This window comes from Pongo pygmaeus, chromosome 9 (assembly GCF_028885625.2).
Source record: "Pongo pygmaeus isolate AG05252 chromosome 9, NHGRI_mPonPyg2-v2.0_pri, whole genome shotgun sequence".
NCBI lineage: Eukaryota > Metazoa > Chordata > Mammalia > Primates > Hominidae > Pongo > Pongo pygmaeus.
Genome location: NC_072382.2, coordinates 80,014,967 through 80,038,596, shown reverse-complemented (window position 1 = coordinate 80,038,596; position 23,630 = coordinate 80,014,967). Strand labels below are relative to the sequence as shown.

Sequence of the window (23,630 nt, the reverse complement as noted above, 5' to 3'; positions counted from 1 at the left end):
TTGTGTTCAACCAAGAACTTCCTTCAGGCTGAGGAGGCCTTTGTGTTAAAACTAAGAGTTTCACCATTTCCAGAATCCTTCAACTGATGCCTGCCTTTCTGGGATGTTGGTTTCCCTTCTGTCTCTCTCCTCTCTCACCTCACAGAGTGGAGGCCTAATAGGGAGCCCAGGTAATTACAGGTTAAGATTGGGGATGTGTGATTAATCAGCCTCTCTCCCTCTTCCCTCTACTTCCTAGTGTGGTCCCAGAATAAGCCCAGAGAAAGTCAGGAAAAAAATGTTTTTACAGAGAATTGGAAATCCAATAAACTGGGTTTCAGGCTTGACCCTTGAAGGGGTTTTCTAGGAAAAGGGTTTTTCTAGGGAGAAGGAAGGAAGTATTTTTCCCTGGGGCCTGAAGTACAGAAGAGACAGGCAATTTCCCAAAGTGCTGCTTACAAGGAAACTCAGAGTCCTAACGGCCAGCTGTACTTGGGGCCCCAGTGGGTCTGGCTTCCAAGAAAGCCACATGGGACTGAGTGCCCCAAGGCAACATGTGTTGGGTACAGGAGAAAGGGGTGAAGGGGGGACATTCAGGCTGCACCAAGAGGCTCCCAGTGGATTCCAGTCAGCACAATGGGAGAGGCAGGCAGGCAAACAGGATCGTCTTCCTCTCCCTGCCCTGTTAACCCCTGCTCGGCTTTTCAGACCCAGCCCAGGGATTCCTCCTTCAGGCAGCCTCTGCTGCCCACCCCACCTGATGCAGTGCCGCCCTACCCTGGGTGTCTGTGTCAGTTGCTGTTTTGCGTCCTTTGTACTGGAATCACCTGTAGACGTGTTTGTCCTTCTGACATTCATGTGGGCTCTTCGAGGATCAAGACTGCATCCGCTCCAACCCCTTGTCCCCGGGTCTACCCTAGGATCTCATAAAGCTTTGTTGGATGGGAAAGAGGGAACGAGGTTGGACAAACCCAAGGAAAAGGTCGCCAGAAAGGTGAGGGCTTGAAAACTGTAGGAGACATGTTAAATCTGAAGAGAGGACGCAGACACCCAGACCAGCCCGGTCTTCAGTCTGGAAGAGCTATTGCTGAGGCAAAGGCATTAGGCTTATTTCCTGAGACCCCAAGGAGTAGAGTTGAGGCCTGTGGAAGGAAGCTAAAAGGAGGCAGGTTTCAGGCCCCTGAGGTAGTAAAGTCCCCAGCTTTGGAGCTGGTGTGACCACTCAGTAGGGATGGGACTGAGGAGGGTTCAGGCACCTGATGGGGCTTGAATCAGCTGACCTTTGATGTTGTTTTCAATCCTAATACATTTTCTTTCTTCTTTTTCTTTTTTTGAAACAAAGTGTCACTCTGTTGCTCAGACTGGAGTGCAGCTGCTCGATGTCAGCTCACTGCCACCTCCTCCAACTCTCAGATTCAAGCAATTCTCATGCCTCAGCCTCCTGAGTAACTGGGACTACAGGTGTGGGCCACCACACCCAGCTAATTCTTGTATTTTTCATAGAGATGGGGTTTCACCACATTGGCCAGACTGGTCACAAACTCCTGGCCTCAAGTGATCTGCCCTCCCTGGCCTCCCAAAGTGCTGGGATTACAGGTGTGAGCCACCGTGCCCAGCCTAACACATTTTCTGACTCTAAGATGCCACCATTTGTCAAAGGGAATCATTGGCTCCTATGTGGCTTTGGGGGCAGGAAGGATGTAGACCAAAGGAATCTGGAAGACACAGCTACCATAATACCATCTGTTGATGGAAGGCCTGTTGTGTCCTAGGCCCTGCACATGCCCAGCCCTCTAGGGGGTCAGGCAGCTCTGGTGGGAGCCCTCCCAGCTCTGCAGCTCAGGATCAGAGAAGCAGTGCCCATACAGCAGCTGTCTGCCCTTTGATACCCGGCCTCTGACAAGCTCTCTAACAGAAGGGCAAGATGGCTTCTGTAGACAGCGGCACCATCTGTCACCTGCCTGCCAGCCGCTTATTAGGGATGTCCCTGCAGCCAGGCTGGGCACACAGCCACACTCCACCACGCTCCCAGGAAAGCCCTGTCTGTGTCCCAACAGTTCTCTTTCTGTACAGGGCACGTGTCAAGCAGCAGCTGTAAAAGCACTTCTCCCAGGAGTCCAGGCCAGGTTCTGACTCAGTTCATCAGAAGAATTAATAATGTTTTTTAAAAAGGTGAAAGAACAAATAGAACATTTAAGCCGATTAGAATATAGAATGGCCTGTGCAGGAAGCAGTGTAGGTTATGATTAAAAGCTTGAACGTTGGGGTCAGACAGGCACAGGTTTGAATCCTAGCTCTGTCACTTTTTTGTTGTGGCCTTCCAGGCAAGATACTTAACCTCCCTAAATCCTGGTTTCTTTGTCGATAAAATGGGGACGGTTTTGGGTGTGGTGAGAACTCAGTGAGGTAATGCATATAAAGACCTTGCTTTTAGCCACCATTATTATAATCACTGTCTCACTGTTGAAAAAGGCCAGGGATTCCCCAAAGTGACAGTGCCAGAGAAATGTGCTCTGGGTGCTACAACAGAGAGTACAGACCTCGGAAGCAGAGCTCCCGGATTCCAGTCCTGGTGTGTTGTGTGAACTTGAGCATCACTTTGCTACTCTCAGTTTCTAAATCAGTAAAGTGGGGATAGCAGTGCCTCCTTCTCTGGTTTGCACAAAGCCCAACACAATACTTGGTACAAGAACAGGTACCACCACAACCCATCCTCCCCACCCCCACTTTAAAATAAAGGACTCAAAGACCACACATTGAAGGAATAAGGAAAGTAAAATTCACGATTTTACACACACACACACACACACACACACAGATGCTACCCAGGACTTATATTTTGTGGAACACATTTTAGCTCTGAAATATTTATGGGCCCTTTTTGACACACAAAGAACTAAAAATATCACCCTGTGCTTATGTTAAGGAAAACTTATAAAACTTTAGTCCAGTAGGAATTCAGTCAATTTCCTGGCTCGTTTCTGGCTGTATCTGAGGCTGCGAGGTAACCCGGGGTGATAACAGCCCCCATTTCCCTGCGGGTTTTGGCAGGGGCAGAGGTTTCTTGGAGCACTGTACTGTCTGTAGAAGTCTCTCTGCGAATGCTCCAGGCCCCTGCCCCTTCATAAATATTGCTGGAACCCATGTGAAGAGGCCAGGTTTGTTTCTTGAATTTCTCCTCAAACACCAAAAGCTTTATTTCCCATATCTCCCCTTCTCCCGGGCCCCACAGTCTTGCCATTCTTCCAGACCAGCTCCAGCCTCCCAAGGCAGCAGGGCCTCTGAAAACTAGCCGCAGGGCACGCTCCCTACCAGGTCCTCCAAGTGCAGGCTCTCTCTGTCACATGCATTTTGCATTTTACTGTCCGCTTACATTTACCATGTAGGGATGTTCTTTATTTCTTCTACCAGGCTGCTCCCTCCTCACTTCTCAAGCTTTCTCTCCAACCTCTTTTCCTCCCCAGAGTCTGAACTCCCGGAATATAACTGGGCTTTTGTCTGTGCCAGGTTCATTTTTCCATGCTGTGATCTAGGACAGTGTTTTTCAGACTGTAGGTTGGCATCTCATTCATAATTCTAGTTAAGTAGAGAAGAAAATATCAGATTTCACCCTTGCAGTAAGGTTCAGCATCTTTTCATGAAATTTTTGTTTTAGTTAAAAAATTGTAGATGTGTGTATCCCAGATTGCAATATAAGTGTATTTTTACTGCAGGCAAGAGAAATTTGAAAGCCACAGATCTAGACTTTTTTCTCTCCTTACCTCAAAACCGTCTTTTACTTGACATTCTTTGGTTTTCATTTAGATGTCACTGTTTCTGGGGAGTGGTCCCTGATGGTCTCTCCACCTCTGAGCCACCTTGGCCTGGGTGTGGGGCAGGCCCCTGTGGTGTCCTTCCCTGCCTCTCCCTCTGTCTGACTTGCCCAGTGTATAGAAGCATCTAGGAGTCAGAAGCACATCTGTCTTGTCCTCTGATGCCTCCAACAAGGCTTGGCACAGGAGGGTAGGAACTGGGAGTTGGGGGAGGAGAGAAGAAGGGAGTCTCCTGTGACGCCTCCTTGGATCTTTTGCAGCACTTAGGACAGAAAAGGGACTTAGCAATGATTACCAAGTGAATGAGCCTATGGAACTAGGTTTTTGATCCTTTTCTTGAGGTTCAAACATTTTCTTCAGTTTCAAATCTAGACCCTGACACTTGGAAGCCATGTGATCTAGAGCAAGCCAGTTAATCTCTGGGCTTGTTATCTCATTGATAAAATAAGAGTAAATAAGAGAAAATAAAGAATAAAAGAATAATACCTAACTTACCAAGTTATTATAGGGATTTGAAATAATTTACACAGTACCAAGCACATGAGGAGGTATTCAATTAACAGTAGTTTTCAATGAGCCCCTGATCACCATCACCACCAGGGGGCTCCCAGGCCTCCCCACATTCACATCCCTGTTCAAACCTTCCAGATCCATCCAAGCCCAGCTTCACATAAAGGAAAAAAACAAAAACAAAAAAAATACCGATATGGTTTGGCCGTGTCCCCACCCAAATCTCATCTTGAATTCCCATGTGTTGTGGGAGGGACCCCGGGGGAGGTAATTGAGTCATGAGGGCAGGTTTTTCCCATGCTGTTCTCGTGGTAATGAATAAGTCTCACAAGATCTGATGGTTCTATAAGGTGGAGTTTCCCTGCACAAGCTCTCTCTTCTCTTGTCTGCCACCATGTGAGATGTGCCTTTCACCTTCTGCCATGACTGTGAGTCCTCTCCAGCCACGTGGAACTGTAAGTCCATTAAATCCCTTTTCCTGTATAAATAACCCAGTCTCAGGTATGTCTTTATCAGTAGCATGAAAATGAACTCATACAACCACCCAAACATGGATTTTAGAGTCAGAAGTTCTGGGTTCCGGTCTCAGCCCTGTCCTTTACTGGCTATGTGAACTTGACCAAATAACTGGATCTTTTAGCCTGGCCTCAAAAATGAGAAATAATTATGGCTTTCATGGGGGTATGTGAAAAGCACTGTGCTCGATACATATGTCGTCTTCCCTCCTCTCCTCTGGGCCCACTCTCCTTCTCCACAGACACACCAAAACCAAGACCCATGTCAGCGTAAGAACAAGCTTATAAAACTGCAGTTTATACTTTATCAAAGCATTTGTCACTGATGGTGATGGTCCCTAGGGCTGACACCCCAGAGAGATGGTGAGCTGTCACTGGAGAGCTTGTGACCCGCTCATCTCTGGAACCTCCAGTGCCCAGCACTAGACTGGTCTGCAACAGTTTGTGAAAATGAATTCTTCTCTAAGGCACCTTTGTGGTGCTCAGGTTTTGCTTGGAGAAGAGTTTCAGAACACTGTGCCATCTCAGGAGCAGGCTGGTGGGCCGAGTCCCTGCCAGGGTCTTGCACATCTCACAGTTGGGGTGAGTGGCAATGTGCTCGCCTGGGGGCCACATGCTCTTTGTCTTGATTGGAGCCTCTTTGTTTAGCCGGAGGCCTTCAATGACTGAGCTGCTAGTTTGGTCCTTAGGTATATATTTGCTACTCGAGCTTCCCAAAACATTCTCACCTGCCTAATTTGGTCTAGGTTTAAAGTAGTTACATAATTTGTTGTTTAGAAATAACAACACACTAATAATGATGGCATTGACAGTAATTATTTTCCAATCCCTTATACCGATTTAGTACATTACAGTTTACAAAACATCTAACAAACTCAGCCTCTTGGAATAAGTTAAACATCCTGTGCCCAGGGCCACACAGCTAGGAGGTGGCCAGGACAGGCCTTACTCCTAGCCTGGAGCTCATTCTATTACTGTCAGGGTAGAGGGTTCTGGAAAGAAGGTTTGGAGTTGGACACATCCAGCTCTTGAGTCTCTTCCTGTGTGACTGCAAGCCAGTTATTTTACTTCTCTAAGCCGCAGGCTCTTCATCAGTAAAATGGGACCAATTCACAGAGGTAGAAATGGTGAGAACTAAATGAAATCATCTCAAGCACTTGACGGGTGCCTGGCCTATGGCAAACCCTGAGTAAGTGGTGGCTGGTGTTATTATTAGTTCAATGATGATGATGATTGCTGAAAGCCAACAGAAAGTAAGGGGTGAAGCTGTATCATTGGTCAGGATCCTAACAGGAAACAGTTCACTCTAGATGGCTTAGAGGAGCAGACTTTAATGAAGAGACGGAGGTGCAGCAGGGTCTGAGAGCCAGCCCTGATGGTGAGACACCTGGGCTGTAGCAACAGCAAGAAACTGGCACATCCCTGGGCCTGCACAGATGAGGGTAGGGGAACATGTTAGCAGAGCCTAGTACAAAGCGGAGGCCTGGAGGAGGGGCTACCTGACGGAGAAGGCATGGACAGAGGACTAGAGAGCTAGAGGGGGCAGAGAAGACACAGTCTGGCCTCTCACCTAACGTGACCCTGCCCCCATCTCCTGCTGGTGCCGCCCTTAGGTGAGTCCACCCAACACCACTTGTAGAGGCTCAGCAATGTTAAAGAGTATGGGATGTCTGGCAAATGGCAGGCAGTTCTGCACAACTGAAATGGAGCATATGAGTCTGTGGGAGACAGGTTGCTCTGTGGCAGCGAGAGGAAACAGAGAGAGACAAGGAAAGTTCAGATCTCCAGAAGCCTTGGATGTCACGCTCATGGTTTTTATGGGGAACCCAGAGGTTGGCGGGTAAGGAGGGAGCAAACACGTTTAGGCATGGATATGTGCCATGTGCTTCTGTCCCTGAGCCTGTGCCTGGGGGTTGCAGGGTCTGAGGTGGGCCCCTTCCCCAGCACTCCTTCTGTCCTTCTGCCAGGGGGCTCCAGGTCACTGTGCTGAAGTCCCTTGCTCCAAAGGGAGCATTTCCCCACTGTCACTCCTCTTTCACCGCAACCTCTTCTTTCTCGCTCTGTTAAATGCCAGTTTGAGTGTGAACCATAACTGACCTCCCATCTGTTCAAAAACAGCAAATATTTGCTGAGTTACTATATTAAGCCTAAAATGTGAAAAAAAAAAATTTAAGGAAATGAGAACCAGCCGAATGTTCTCCCTGCCTCAGCTTTGTGACAGGGAAGCTGTGCGTTAGGTGTGTATGTTCTTAATAATTTGTGGTTACTGAGCCTTTGCCTTGAAGCCAATGTCTTCAGTCAACAGGCACACACTGATAAGAGGAAATAGTCACCCACGAATTTAACAGCCTAAAATGTTTCTCAGCCTTATCAACATATGCTTCTGAGGGGATGCCCCTTCCCCAGTTATAACTGACACTTACCCGTAGCCTTCTACGTTATGCCTTTTAAAAAGAAAATGTGTTTGTTTTTTCTGGTGATAATAATAGCTAACATCTATTGAGCATTCATTGTGTATCAGGGACTGTATATGCTAGGGGCACATATTAACTCATTTAATCCTCAAAACAACCCTAAGAGGTTTTACAGATGAGAAAGCTGAAGCACAGAGAGGTTAATAACTTGCCCAAGGTCATTCAGCCAGTCAATGTGGGATGCATACTTCAAGCCCAGGCTACCTTTGAAATTTAAAAAAAGAGTACATCTGAGCAATGCCTCTAATTCAGCCTTAGATTTACATAATACTTTACTTAATTGGTAGTGAACTACTAATATTTTATGTTATTGAGGCTTAATAAGAAGACATGAAGTAGCTGCCAAGTAGTTTCATTCATGCATGCACTTAACAGGCATTTTGTGAGCACCAGATACCAAGCCTACCTACCCTCAAGGAACTCTAGTCAAGGCGAGAGGCAGACGTGAAAAAAAGATCATCTAGTGGGCTGCATGTGCAGTGATGAAACATCATGCACAAAGTCAGAGAGGCCACAGAGTTCACATCCAGGAAAGTGCGAGTGGCTCAGCAAGATGGAAGCGAGGTGAGCCAGATTGACAAGAGCCTTCATTTTGACCAAGAAGCCAGAATTGACCCCAAAGGCTCAGCAGAGCTGCTAGAGGGCATGAGCAGGACAATAGCATGACCTGGGCTTCAAAAATTCCCCTGGCACAGCCCATACAGCAGTTATACCCATTTGCTGAGTTCAACCTCAGGATCACAATTTTTTCTCCACCATGGCAGGGCCATGTAACCTTGGGCAGCATACTTAACCTCACAATTTCTCATCTGCAGTTTGCAGAGAATCATAATACCTATATCACAGGGTTGGGGTGAGGATTAAGGATGTTATGTATAATCATAGTAAAAGCAAGCAATAATTAAATATTAGCTACTAAGAGTTTATTAGCTATATTGTTAAAACCATTATTAATATTATGAGTTATTAATATGAGTTATTAGTGAGTCATATTAATAATGGCTAACATTATGGAGTACTTATGCTTATTATTATCATCATCATTATTGTCACTCAGGGGTTAGAAGTAAATAGGCAGAGGCAGCAGTTGCCATAAATCCTCATTCAAATTATACCAGAATAGTGCTTTGGGTTGAAAGCCAGTATTGGGTCATGATATCAATTTAGAGTTATAATCAGTCATTTTTTTAAAATGAAAGAGAATGAGATAGAACATATCAGAGTGCATTTCTCATCATGCAATAACTTTTGTGAATCTTTTGTTTCTCTTTTATACATATAAACACACACATTCACATACATCAATGTGTGTAGTGGGTCATTATGTAAGATATTGTCATTTTTTTTTTTTTGAGACACGGTCTCACTCTTGCCTAGCGGGGAGTACAGTGGTATCATCACAGCTCACTATAGCCTTGACCTCCTGGGCCCAAGCTATCCTCCCGTTTCAGCCTCCTGAGTAGCTGAGACTATAGGCATGTGCCACCATGCCTGGCTAAATTTTTGTTTGTTTGTTTGTAGAAACAGGGTCTTGCTGTGCCCAGGCTGGTCTCGAACTCCTGGCCTGTAGTGATCCTTCCACTTCACCTCCTAAAATGCTGGGATGACAGATGTGAGCTACCCCATGCCTGGCCATAATATGTTTTTCTAATTATGGACTGCAGTCAAGAAAATTTTAAAAACCCTGGAGTAGAAGGTACTGTCACTGATCTTCCTTGTGCTCCTGCTTCTCAGACACTCAGAGGACTATCATCTTGCCAGCTATTGGGAGACTGAGCATCAGGATGGCAGAACTCAGAGCTCTGGGTTTGAGCCTCAGTAATATAATTTGATTTCTGCGTGTCTCGAGTTACACCCCTTGCCCCAGCATTAATTTCCAGGGATATTTTGAGAATCGGGAACCAAAATAGTGTCACCTATTCATCTTAATTGGATCTAGGTATAATCCCGAGGCATTGCAGTCTATGTAGTTAGTGCCAGCTTTGCAACTAACTCACCATGTGGCCTTGGGCAGGAGACTATATGGCCCTGGGACACTGTAGCTTCATCTATAATATGGGGATGAAAATAATTGTAATCTCTACTTCACAGTTATTATGAGGCACCAATAAAATCACAAATGTTTGCACTCTTGGAAAAACGGGCCAAAGAGCTGCCTCTGATGTCCATGATCAAAGGCAGAATTTGGAAACTGCGAGCCGCAGAGCAAATTCAACTCAGCAGTCTGTTTTGTTTGGCCTGCAAAGTATTAAAATTAAATAATAATAATGGATCAACATTTTAAAGTCATATCTTTTATATCTAACTCCAAATTTCCAGCTTATCTTAAAAATTCACAAGACACCCCCACCCCCCAGACACTCCCACCCACACTCCCACTTTGCAGCACAGGCAAGCACTTGGACAGACCCACCCTCCCAGCTGTCAAGGCCCCACCCTGGACACTGAGATCTGATGTTGGCAGCATTTATCACAGCTCTTGCTCTGCTGTCTCTCTAATTGGACAGTGAAGCAGGGGAATGTCTTGTGTACCCATGCTGCTCTGAAAGATGGAGCAATGGAAAGCCAGAACTGAGCAGGTTGTGTTTCACAAAAACCAAGTGATGCCCTATGTCTCTACGGAGGATATTCTGCTTTCCTTCTGTATTGAGCTCCCGGCCTGTATGGTTGTGTTTGCTACCCCAGAGCTAAAAGAAGACTTTGGAGGGAGAAAGAGGGTGCTATCACAACTCAAAAATCCAGGGGTGTCAGTGTAGGGCAGAAGGGTCAAGATGGGGAAAAGAGGAGAAAGGGCTATTACGAGCTTCCCACCAGTCAGACCTTCTAGCAACACCCAGATGGGTGGGGCAGACACTGTGCTGCCCATTGCTGACGGTGGCACTGATGAGATGGGCAAGTCTGGAGGTGAGGGACATTCTCTGAGTAACTGGAAGGGCACTTTTGTGTACTAAGAGTAGGAGGGAGACGTCTCAGGGAGGCAGAATGGAATAGGAAAAATGCAGGCTTTAGAGCCAAACAGATCTGAGTTCCAATCCTGGCTTTTTTACTTGACACCTAAGTGACCTTGAAGGGGGTTCCAAGTCTCAGTTTTCTCATCTGTCAGATGGGGATGGTTAGCTGGTTAATTAAACACATCTTTATTAGGCACCTACTGTGTACCAGCCCTTGTTCAAGGTGCTAGAGACCAGGAGTGAGCAGTACAGGTAAAGTTTCTGCTCTCATAGAGCTTACAGACTAGCAGAAGGAGATGGGCAAAAAGCAAATAATTATATAATCATCTGGTAGTGGTTAAGTGTGGGTTGGTTGTTTATACCTTAGCTCATTTCCAAAAGAGGTTGGAGAGAGTAATAACATCTCAGAAGATGTCAAGATTTACTAAGATAATATATGCAAAGTGCTTACCCCAGTGCTTGCATGCAATCATTCATCTCACAGATTTTTAAGGAGCCCTGGGCCACAGCTGGGTCAGGCCCTGCTCCACGTGGGATGTGATGGGAACCAAACAGGCTTGGTTCCTACCTAGGAATATTACTAACCACCAGTGCTCTCTGGCCTTTGCTGTCAGCTTCCTTGGTGCCCATCACTGGAGGAGGCCTCTTCAAGGTGAATAGGCTAAGTAGCAGAAAGGGGCAGGATTTGTAATTAGAGGTCCTGGGTGCGAGTTTCCTTTGCCCCTTACGGGCTGCGTAATGGTGGAGCGGTACCCACTCCTCCACTGCCTGGGGTTCTCTGTCCACACGACTGCAAGGGTGAATCCAGGCCCAGGATAAACCCGGGAATGTTCTCTGCCTCTCACGCCCTATCTTTGGTTTCCCTGGCTCTAGACCACTCGGCCCTGAGTGCGGCGAGGACCCTGTTTGTGGATGTGGAGGAGCGTGGGCCGGAGGCCATGGACGTGAAGGAGAGGAAGCCTTACCGCTCGCTGACCCGGCGCCGCGACACCGAGCGCCGCTACACCAGCTCGTCCGCGGACAGCGAGGAGGGCAAAGCCCCGCAGAAATCCTACAGCTCCAGCGAGACCCTGAAGGCCTACGACCAGGACACCCGCCTAGCCTATGGCAGCCGCGTCAAGGACATTGTGCCTCAGGAGGCCGAGGAATTCTGCCGCACAGGTGAGGGCAAGGCCGAGGGGGCGGGGCCCGGGCGCAGGTGAGCTTGGCTCAGGTAGGCATGGGCTCGGGTGGGCGTGGCGCAGGTGGGCGTGACACAGGTGAGCTGGAACACCAGTTGGGGTGCCATATAAACAGCAAGTCTCTGCCATTTGGGCACTTGGACCTGGTAAAAAGCCTGCCCTGTAGTTCATTCTTATTTATTTTCTCGCTCACCCACTTCCCTGGCATAGTGAGATGGTTAGGAGCTGGGCTCCAGTGTTTGTCTACCTGCCTAGAGCTGAGTTAGGCTCCCCTCTAAGCCTCAGTCCTCAACTGTTAGATGGCCGTGAGAAGCCTCCCTAGTGCACTGAATTGTCATGAGGACTTAATGAGATGGCCTTTAAGTGGTAAGCATGATAATACCAAGTAAGTGCTGAATAAATGTTAGTTCCTAGTTTTGCTATTCATTCAACAAATGTATTTAGCAGTTTCTTTGTGTCAAGCCCTGTGTGACCTTGAGAGGAAGACCTTACTGAGATGGTTAGACATGAAAACTTAGTAATTTGTAGAATATTCTGGTGCCTGGCTCCCTCTCCTGCACTTTCTACCTACAGTAGTCCCCAAAGCCTATCCATCCTGCCCCAGTATTCAAATCCATTCTTCTTAGCCATTCCCTCTGACACTTCCCAGTGCAAACCATTATCATTTTTCTTGGAGGATTAACCACAACCACCCCCCTTCACCCAGAGCTGCCTGCCTTGAGCCATTCTCTGTACTGCAGCCAGATGAAGCTTGGGGGTGACTCCCTGTTGCCCTTAAACTGAGCTCCCCCTAGCATAGAACTCTTTCCCCAAATCCGTTTCTGTTTTTCTAGACTTTTTATCCCCTAACTCTCCACACTCCACCACTCATGGGCCAGCCCTGCTGAACTGCTCAGGCTTCCAGACCTGCCATGATATTTCTTTCCTACCCTGGTGCCTCAGTGATTCCTGTTTTTCTGCCTGCAGAGGCTTGAGCCCTCTTTGATGCCTGTTGGGTCATGACCAATGCCTGACAATTTGTGCAGCCCACCCTGATTTTGCTCTGCCCTTCTCCCCCTTCACAGACAGGGCAGCTGAGCACTGTGCTATGTAATTTATATGCCTTTCGACAATGTTATTTAATTCTCATAACAACCCCAGGGTGAATCATTTGCTCAAGATCGCAGAGGTAAGAGGAGCTGGCCACACACACAGACAGAGCACACCTATGGCCTCTTCATTTCCATTCTCTCCCACAGGCCTATGTCCATGTGAAAGCTGACCTGTTCTGCCTGTGAGGCTTGAAAAATGAGCAGTCCCTTTCCCAGCTTATGGTTAAGGCTCCAACTCTGGCATCAAACAGACCTAGATTTGGACTGTGGCTCTGCCATTTTTAGTATTCTCAGCTACTTCACCTGTGCAAACAGATAAACAGTACCTAATAGGTGGTAAGGATTGATGAGAACTGTAGATAAAACACTTGACACCAGTACCTGGCACAGAACAGATGCTTCAGACATGCTGCCTGTTATTAATTGTCATCTCTGGATCTCACCAAAGAGAAGAGACAAAATGGTCTCTGAAAGCTTTTCTCTTGCTCTGTCCTGTCCTTAAGTGACAGAGCTCAGTGAGCCCCGGTTGGCTTGGACCTAGCACATGAGGCTCAAGGAAGGGGCAGCTCTTTGTCTTTGTAAATAACAAATAAGCATTCTCATCTCATAGGCTGGCATGTGCGTAGCAGTTTACAAAATACTCTCCTTCAAATTATCACCCTGGATCCGCAAAAATCCTTTGAAGGTAGCAGGTCATAGATTATCATCCCATTTTAAAGACAACATTGAAGCTCAGGTGATCAGCAGCCCAAGATTGCACAGCTAGATGTTGAGTGAGATGGGATGTCAACTCGTGCCCCGGGGCCTCAGAAAAGAGGCCAAAAAGGACATAAAGCAAGTAAACCATGAGGACTTCTTAAATTGGATGAAGTAAATCTTCCAGACTCACACATCAGAGGAGCTGGCTGGCTCAACAGGATCATGGAACCCTTAGAGTGAGCCCTTACCTTGCATTTCCCCAGTCCCGAGATGTCTTAACTCACTCGTATTGATGCTGAGTCTGGCTGCTTAAAAGGGTATGCAGGACTAGCCTGATGGAAATCAATGCAGCCCAGGCTGTTTGTTGCAAATAAATTTGATTTTTCACTTGATGTAAGAGTCATTATTCGTAACATGTGAGTGGCTTCTCTTTGAGAGGGCCGGCCGAACAGAGCACAGATAGAACTGTGGATGGGGACAGGGGGCAAGCAGGACAGAGGAGTGTAGATCAGAGAGCGGCCAGGGAGTGTGATATGCAGGGAGAGCAGGAAGCAGACTGAGGAATTCAGGCTCTAATTTGGCATTTTCTTTTTCTTAGAAGGAGAGCAGAATCAGAGGGCAGATTGGAGTAGGGCACAGAGGAGTGGTATGCAAAATACTTAACATCTGGTTGGCCCAGCCTCTAACCAATTGGAATGTCTGCCTGGCCACTGAGCAGAGCCCACAGGCTTCTTTTATGCCTGGTCCGCTGACATTAACCCTTTGTTTAGTAACTGGATCATGAGGAGATTGGGGGTATTGGGAAGGGGCTGGAGCAGCCAGAGCAGAGGCTGAAAGGCACTGGGTGTGGAAGGAGGCACTGAGGTGGCTTGGCACAAGTTATTTACCAAGCTGTGTGGAAGTACTTCATGACGGTAACCTGGCATCAAGGCTGTCCCAGCCTGAGCCAGCTGAGTAGGCGGCCTGAGATACACCTCCACCCACCACCACAGCCTAGCGCAGCAGCTTGCATTTCAGCAGCACCCCAGCTGGTCTCTCCTCCCTGCTTCCTTGTCCCCTTATCTGTTGTCCAGAGTACTGCCAGAGTGTGTGCGTGTGTGCGTGTGCATGCTGGTGCGTGCATGTGCGTGTGCATGTGTGTGCGCACGTGTGTGTGCTCGAGTGTGCATGTGTGCGCGTGTGTGCGCATGTGCGTGTTTGCGCATATGTGTGTGCACGTGTGTTCGTGTGTGTGTGCACGTGTGTGCACGCTCGTGTGTGTGCTTGTGTGCACGTGTGTGTGTGAGCGCACGTTTGTGTGTGTGTGCATGTGTGTGGTTACCTAACTTTTACAGGGCACCTGCTCTGCAGCAGGTGTGATAGGTGTTAGATTCAGATAATTAGGACACACCCGGGGAGCACAGGGTTATCTGTAAGAGTGAGACACACCATTATAATAAGACAGCATCTCTGCTGGCTCCCCTCCTACCTCTCCGGCAGTTCTTTCTTGCTTTCCTTTGCAGGCTTGTCCTATTCAGTCCTGGCCAACGAGGCCTTTAAAGCTTGGCCATCCACCTCTTCTGCCTTCTAACTTGTCATTCTCCACATTCACTCTCATCGCAAACCTCTCCTCTAAGCTCCTCACCCCAATATCCTACCTTCTGCTCCTGCGCTCCCAGAACACTCTGTGGATCTCCCCACTTTGAACTTGCACACTTAATCATGTGTTTGGTTGTGTCTCTCCTACCCACCAGAGAGTTCTGTAAAGTTGGGCACTGTATCCTATTCACTGCTGTATCTCAGTACAGACCCAGGGCCAGCGTGACTTGGTTTAAATGTGAGTTCTGCCTGATTATAAGTCCAGTTCTCCAGATCATCACGTTAAGTGGAATCTGACCGTTACTGCCTTTGTATACTCCCTCTTCCTTTTCCCTGCAACACATTCCTGGAAATACTAGAAGTATGGGAGAAGCTGTCCCTGAATAGACATTGAATTCACATGCAGGAGTGACAGGGAGGCTAGTTTTCCATGACGTCAGCATTATCTTTGTCACTCAAGTACTAATCCTAGGTGACCTTCTCTTACCCACGTCCTCCCCAGCCTCTGTCCTAGGCATTGCCAGGCCTGCCCAAGCCCTCAAGAGACCTGTCTCTGCCAGTTCCCCATCACAGACCCACTTGGGATGAGGAAGCAGCAGGCACAGCCTTTTTCCTGGTGTGAGGCTGACTTTTCTCTGCCAGTCCCCATCTTCTTCACTCTTAAGCTTCAGGCTTTCTTGACCTGGCCAGAAAGGAATTTCTGGCTCCAAGGGAGACATTTAGATCTCATTGACTGGGCTTCTGCCCTGCTCAGGACTTGCTGACAAGTCCTCCCTGGAAAAGGAGACCTGAAGCCCTCAATTCATTTTAACGAGCATTTATTGAGCCCCTTCTGAGTACTGCATTTTTGTTCTAGGAACAGAGATTTAAGAATAAGCATGAGCAAAACATGGTGCCTGCCCTTGTTGAGGTCACCTCCAGCAGAGGGGTAGACCCTTAAACAACTCTACTGTGCAGTATGACCAGGCCCAAGGACTCTGGAAGGAGCTTGGAGAAAGTGACAGTGAATTCTGCACAGGTGTTGGTATTGGGGTAGACTTCACAGAGCAGGAGCCATTTGAGTTGAGGCTTAAGGGAAATGGAGGGTTCAGGCTGGTGAAGAGGGGGCAGAAAAAGCCCTCCAGGCAGAGGCAATCACTTGAGTAAAGGCATGGGCATAGAATGCCACAGCAAGTTCAAAGAACGACAGTGAGCCCTGGGGTAAGAAGGCCGGGCTTCAGGCAGAGGCAGAGGCAGAGGCAGACCACGTCTCAGTGCCCTAACCAAGTTCACCTGTGTTTCCTCCCAGGTGCCAATTTCACCCTGCGGGAGCTGGGGCTGGAAGAAGTGACGCCCCCTCACGGAACCCTGTACCGGACAGACATTGGCCTCCCCCACTGCGGCTACTCCATGGGGGCTAGCTCTGATGCCGACATGGAGGCTGACACGGTGCTGTCCCCTGAGCACCCCGTGCGGCTGTGGGGCCGGAGCACACGGTCAGGGCGCAGCTCCTGCCTGTCCAGCCGGGCCAATTCCAACCTCACACTCACCGACACCGAGCACGAAAACACTGAGACTGGTGAGTGGCTGGTTTGGTGTGTGCCGGGTGCCTTGGTGGTGGGGCCGGGGTTTTATTTACAATATTGATTTCCTGCTCCATTGCCTGGGGCTCTGGTGAAGTTGGTGAAAAATTGCTTTACTCTCAGGGGTCAAAAGTCAGAGTGTTTTGCAGAGTCACGTGAAATGCCTACCCATGAGTGACATGCCAGAGATAGGGTCGCTGCTCTTTCCTTCCAGATTAGGGAGGCGCATAAGTCTCTGGGTCGTTGCTTATAAGGTGCCTGTGTGCAGGGGAGCAGAGAGGGCACGGGGCAGTGGTAACAGATCCCCCATAGTTTATCCTCTATCAAATCAGCAAGGCCTGGGCCTGCCTGAATCCTGCTCGTGCCATCTCTAGCTCCAGGTGCTCAGCAGTCCTGGGCAACCTCCAGGAACACTGTCCCGCATCAGCATCTTATGTTGTTCAGAGGATGGCTTCCAGACAAAAACTGTCATTTGGGGATAACTTAAAACTTGAGGTTTAGGGAAGATGTTGTCAAAGGGTACAGAGTTTCAATTAGGACGAATGTGTTTTTGAAATCTATTGCACAGCATGGTGACTAAAGTTAATAATAATGCATTATATATTTCCAAGTTGCTGAAAGAGTAGATTTTTAAATATTCTCACCACAAAAAAATAAGTATGTGAGATGAGGGATATGTTAATTAACTTGATTTAATCATTCCACAGTCTATTTAGGTATCAAAACATCATATTGTGCCCTATAAATATATACAATTGTTATCTGTCTATTAAAAATAAAAAGAAAGTGAAAAGACAAAAAAAATAAACTTTAACAATTAAAACTTGAAGCTTTGCTGCAGCTTCCCCCTGATCCCAGGAAGTGCCAGCTGCACACTCCTTATTCCACTCTCCTCCCTGAGGCTCCTTCCCAAGGCCTGAGAGAGGCTGTGGGAGGAAAAGGTGACACCTGGTTCACACACCTCCTTTTCATGGTGGAGGAAAGGGGGGCCAGTTTCAGCGTCTTCCTCTTTCTCCCTCGGGACCTTGCTGGCAGAATTCTGAGGGGCTCTGAGTCGAACGTGGTCCTGCATGGAGACTAGCTCCCGGGGGGAATCTCCCCTTCTGTATATTTCGTGACCTACCAGCTCTTGGGCAGCTTTACTGAGCCAGGTCAGCACCGAGGTGGGTCCTGCCGGGTTCTGGCAGCAAAGGAAAGAGTGGCAGAGCCCAGGAACAGCCCCAGCACCTGGAGGGCTGTTTCTGGGAAGCCCAGTGAAGAGGAGGCCCGCTGGTGCTTCCACACCAGAGCCAGCAAAGGGGTAGGGGGAGGGCAGTCTGAATTATTAATAGAACAGGAAGCACCTAGCCCAGTGCCAGTGCCCCCTGCTGGCTTCTAGCTTCAAATGTAGATCCTCGCCCTGGATTCCCCTGGATCAGGGCAGGCACCAGGTCAGAGATGAGGCTTAGAGGGGTTAGTCTCTGAAGAGGAGGCTCCAACTGAGTGGTGCAAAACCAAGATTGATCCCCAGATTGGGGATGGGCAGGAGACCACACATGGTCAGGGTCAGGTGGAGAAATGTATCCCCTTAGGGTCCAGAGTCCCATGCAGCAGAGTTCCAAAGGTGCATCCTGCCAGAGCACTAACATGTTCACCTAGGGAGCCTGCGTACTTGTCTAGGGGTGGGAGGGTGGCAATGGCTTGGCTACTGGGTACTGGCTTGGCAGTGTCACTCTCCCTTGGTCCCCAGCCAGCCCTGTGAAGGAGCCAATGACCTCAGTACCAGAGGAGTTTCCCTCTCTCTAGTGGGATACCACCCACACTCCCTCACCCACCTTCCCAAGGCCATACCCAGCCAGCAGCCCTGCTTCTCCCCACCCCGACCACGCACTGAACTTGAGCACTAAATTGAAGGGCAGTGCAGGGCCTGGCACAAAGAGAATAGGGTCTGTGCCACCACACCACAGCAGGTAGGGAGCCTCGGTTCTATTACTGGTCTAGGGTGTGGCATTGGGTAAATTGCATCCTTTCTTGGGACCTCAGTTTCCTCATCTATAAAATAAATAGTTTAAATGAAATTAGCATTCCCTGATCTGAGAATGTTAGTTCTTAGATGGGGTAGGAGGCTGTTCTGTGGTCAAATAATGTAGGAAACACTGAATCAAACAAACTTAAACCAGTTTCTTTACTGCAGGGCTTCTTAGAGTTTTTAAGACGTTAATGTGCATGCTAATGGATAAATTACCAAGGGGGGATGTATGCAGCATTCCCCAAATCGATTTGACCACAGAACTTTTTTATTCTCAGAGCATCTGGTGGGACCAGTATTCTAATAAACACTTTTTGGGTCTAGCTGAGCTAAATGACCTGTAGGCCCTTCTAGATGTAGAATTCTTGGATTCTAAGTGCATGCACAAGATGAAGGTGTGCAAGAGGAAAATGATAATAATAACAGCATTAATACTTAATAGTTGTATGGCTGGGCATGGTGGTTCAGGCCTGTAATCCCAGCACTTTCAGAGGCTGGGGTGGATGGATTGCTTGAGGCCAAGGGTCCAAGACCAGCCTGGGCAACACAGCAAAACCCCATCTCTATTAAAAATACAAAAATTAGCCAGGCATGGTGGTACACACCTGTAATCCCAGCTACTCAGGAGGCTGAGGCAGGAGAATCACTGGAACCCCAGAGGCAGAGGTTGCTGTGAGCCAAGACTGCACCACTGCACTCCAGCCTGGGCAACAGAGCTAGACTCTGTCAAAAAAAAAAAAAAAAAAAAATTACCTCAACCTGAGCACAGCGCTAACTGCTTTAGCTATATTATCTCATTTACTCCCCCTACAACCCTTTGAAGAAGGTTTTATTATCCCCATTGCATACAGTAAGGAAACCGCAGCCCAGAGAAGTTAAGAAACCTGCATAGGTCACACAGCTATGCAAAATGAGATTGGAATTCAAGCCTATATGACTCTAAAATCTTTACTCTTACAGCCCTAGTTACAGTGAGTTCCCTCTGTAGCAAAATACTTGGGTTATTTGTTCTTTTGAAGCCTTCTTGCCATGGTAACAAATGATCACTTTCCATGACGTCATGACAGAAACAGGTGCACACTGCCCACATTATTGTATATTCTCTGAGAGCTGAATTACAGCTGAATTCAGCCTCTGTTGGGTGATAATGACATATTAATCAAGCCTGAAGAGTTTCAGCCTTTGATAATGGGACGAAGAAATGGCTGCCTGCTCCCCTGGCCATGTTGTCATCTCTTTATGATCATCCATTTCCACACTGGCCACAGAACTCAAAGCCTCACTGTACTCAGGGTAGATGGGTGGGCAGAGGAGGTAGGCAGATGAATCTAATAAAGGGCTTCTGTTTCCCACATCCCTTCCAAGCCTGGACTCTCTAAACCTAGACTCCCCATAGGTGCCCAAAGGTTGTCTACTTGCTCTTGGTTGGGAAGTTACATTAACAGCTTTGTTATGCATTACTCAGATCTAAATCATGACAGCAATCATGGGAATGGCTCCCTTTTATTCACTGATTAGGTTCACGTTCCTCTTACACTATTATCTCCCCAACTTATAGCGGAGGAAACTGAGGCACAGAGAGATTAAAGGCTGTACACAGGGCCACATATCTAGTTGTGCTGGAGCCAGGCTCTACCACAAAAGTCTTGGTTCCTTTTACCCTGTCTCTCCCTTTTCTTTTACCTTCCCCCTCTCCCATCTTTCTCTAGTTCCTCCTGACCTCATCAAACCCCCGGGCCCCAGCCAGTGCTCTCCTTTTCTTTTGATGAGAACTCGGATCTCACCATCAGAACAGGGCTCAGTTCCATTGAACCTGTCAATCAACAGATCACAGTGTGGTCACTTCTCAGGGGTAGAGCAAAGGCAGCAACCTCGTGCTATGGGCCTACCACTGTACATGTGCAATTGCCTTTAATCTCCCTGGCAACTCAGTGGCATTCCCATTTGCCAAATGGGAAACCTGAGGCTCCAAACTGAGACACAATAGCCTGCGAGTCACCAAGTTGGCAGAGCTTATATTTGAAGTCTGGTCTCTCTGAGTCCTTTGCCTGCCTCCGTTTGAGTCTGCAGGCGTCCTCAGCTCTCAGTTGAGGCCACCAAAAATGTGCAACCAAGTTCTCAGAGATCCTTACCAGATAAATGTAAAATGTGAAGCATAACCCCCAGCAACCTCCAGCCACAGGAATATTTACTCTGCCTCCACACCCGGCCTTGCATTAGTCAATAGTAATTGTCAACAGTATTGATAGCGGTGGAGGCTTTTGCTGAGGTCACAGTGATGCTGCATGCAGCTGCCATCAATAATAACTTTTATGGGGTCCATTAAAGACAATTTCTTCCCCTGAAGGTTAATGTCAGCAGCTTTTATGTCACTGCTTAATATCTAAAATAAATACAGAATTGACTGGGTAATGTAAACACAAATCTTCCTACTAGGGGCCTTCAGGCAGAGCCAGCCCTCAGGCCTCTCCTCTCCTGCCTTGAGAGGCCAACAGGCTGAAGCCGCGGGGGCTGGGGTGGGGGGGTAGTGAGAAGCTCGCCTGTCAGGAACACAGTCGGCATGCAATAGATGTTTTTTAGAAAGCAGAGGTTGCAATTCGAGCTTCGCTCCCAAGCACTGGGTCAAGCTGACACAGTGTCCTTTGTGGGTTCATTCTGTAATTCGTCCCACAGCTATGCTGAGCTCCTTCAGTGTGCAGCATGATTCTAGGATGTGGACTCTAGATGACCAGTGAGGGAGGCAGGGCTGTGACCACCTTGCAGCTCTTTAATAGAGGTGCAGCAGGCAATGTTGCAGAGTGGAAAAAGAATGCTAGTTTCAGAGTCCAGTGAGGAGACCTGGCCTCAAGTCCTGGTTGCCACAGTCCCAGCTCTGAGATCTTGGGCAAGTCATTTCACCTCTTGGAGCCACAGTTTTGTCATTTTAAAAAGAGCACGTCAGTGGTTACCAGGGACTAAGAAGAGGCTGTTGGGGAGTTATTGTTTAATGGGTACAGATTTTCGGTTTGGGATAATGAAAAAGTTCAGAGATAAGAGTAATGGATGCACAACCGTGTGACTACACTAATGCCACTGAGCTCTATTCCTCAAAATGATTAAAAAGATTAACTGTTATGTATTTTTCACATGATAAAAAAATACAAAAACAGCATGCCATCTTCCTTCCTTGAGGTGTTGCCGTGAGCCTGTACTACACAAATGCTTCACAGCATTTGTGAAGCATCTGGTCTGTGTTGGGCCTTAATTCACGGGAGTTATTAATATTAATTTTTTAAAGAGCCGGATGATAACAATAAAGGAGCAGTTCATTTTGCCCTGAGGGTGCAAAGGCTGATTCCTTCATTCCACTCATGTTATGCATGGCGCTTGAAAGCCTAGTAGGATTTCACTGAGTGTGAGGGATCTGAGAGAGGCATTCGCAATAGAGACAATTGCATGAGCCAAGGCTTGGAGGCATGCAGAAGCATGATGGGTCTGGGGAACAGTAAGAATGTACCTGATTTAATCCCAGAGGCAAATTAAGAAATCTACTTTGAAAGGAAACAATGAAACAGAATCACAGTTACCCCTGCCCCAAATTGTCAAGCAGCCTGGTGTCAAAAGGGAAATTATTGGTTAACCTAATTAGGCAGCCAAATTGCTCATTCAGAGTCAGTAGATTAGATGAGCATCTCCAAAGCACAGTGAGAAAGGAACTCATTACCAATTAACTCCATTTATCCTCTGCTCTCCTTGGCCCCATACCCATGAGACTTGGTTTTAAAAATCTATAAGAATATCTATCATTAAGTCCCAGAGTGGTCAAAATACTGCAGCAACCCAACTCATTGTACAATGGGACACCATCTTCTAGGATGGGAAGTTAGGTCCCATCCACTAGGGTAGGGATTGGGCCCCACATTTGATTACTCTGCTGCTTGCCCCCATGCTCCCAAGAGGACTGAGGAGAGCCTGGTAGAGCCAGAGCCTCTGAGCCTCTCGGAATCTGTGAGCTAGAAAGAACCTTGGAGACAACAAGCCCACCATGTCTAAACCTTCCCTCATTTTCTAGCCAAGGACACAGAGATTTGGAGCAGTTAGGTATCTCATTGAAGGGTGCACAGCTAGTAAATGTCAGAGCCAGGGTGTGAATCCAGATCCATCCCACTACAGTGTCCATTATCCTTTTTTTGTTGTTTTTTTTTTTTGAGACGGAGTCTCACTCTGTCGTCCAGGCTGGAGTGCAGTGGCACGATCTCAGCTCACTGCAAGCTCCGATTCCAGGATTCATGCCATTCTCCTGCCTCAGCCTCCTGAGTAGCTAGGACTACAGGTGCCCACCACCACACCTGGCTAATTTTTTTGTATTTTTAGTAGAGACGGGGTTTCACTGTGTTAGCCAGGATGGTCTCGATCTCCTGACCTTATGATCTGCCCGCCTCAGCCTCCCAAAGTGCTGGGATTACAGGCGTGAGCCACTGCGCCCGGCACATTATCCTTCTTGACCAGCGTGTTCTACAGTCTTTTTTGTTTTATAGAGACATGTTTATGTTAGCTCAACCCAAAAAATATATGAGGTCTAGGAGATGCTTCTAGCTATATCCAGAATATAAACTTCTTTGTCAATATTAGAAACTTCCAGAAAAGAAAGTGAACCCATAACTTATTAGAAGTGATCAGGACCCAGAGATCATACTGGGCCACTCTCACATTATGACATGCTAGAAAAATGACATTTGAAGTACATGTTTTAGAGGGTTAAAATATCCCACCAGAAGGTATCTGAGAAAGCTTTATGGAAGAAGTGCTGGTCCCTAGGTTTTGAGGGCTGGAAAGGACTGTAACAGGCAAAGAGGGGTAAGAGGGGACATTCTATGTGGGCAAAGCTTGGGGGTAAACCAAAAGAAGGTGTGTCACATGAGGCTAGAACATAAGCACGTGCAACTGGGAATAGGGTGGCAGAGTGTACTAGGAGGTAAGATTTGCAAGTTATCTGGATTGTCTGTCATTCCACAACTATTTGTTGAGCACCTACTATGTACCAGGCACTGTTTTAGATACTGGGGTTCCAGCAATGACCAAAGCAGACAAAACTGCCCCCTCTCATGGAGATACATTCTAGTGGGAAAATTGGTGATGAACAAAGTAAAAAATAAATAACATAGGATGTTTCTCTATAATAGTTGTTATGGAAAGGGGGACATTGAGTCCCCAGGATGAGTCTGGGCAGTGTCGGGGAGAGGTGCAGTTGTAAAGATGGTGGCCAGAGAAGGCTTCACAGAGAAGGTGAC

The 23,630-nt window shown here is 47.6% G+C and overlaps 1 protein-coding gene across 6 annotated transcripts in view; it reads left to right on the top strand.

Moving 5' to 3' along the window:
• Positions 1-23,630, top strand: part of TENM4 (teneurin transmembrane protein 4) — a 782,056-nt gene that overhangs the window by 361,533 nt on the left and 396,893 nt on the right. For all 6 annotated transcript variants that reach the window (XR_010127599.1, XM_063671257.1, XM_063671258.1 and 3 more), the window contains 2 exons: positions 11,115-11,402; positions 16,079-16,348. Coding sequence is in view for 5 of the 6 variants with exons in the window: in XM_063671257.1 (XP_063527327.1) it covers positions 11,115-11,402; positions 16,079-16,348 (558 nt within the window). In the remaining variant the exon portion in view is untranslated. The remainder of the gene's footprint in view (positions 1-11,114; positions 11,403-16,078; positions 16,349-23,630) is intronic.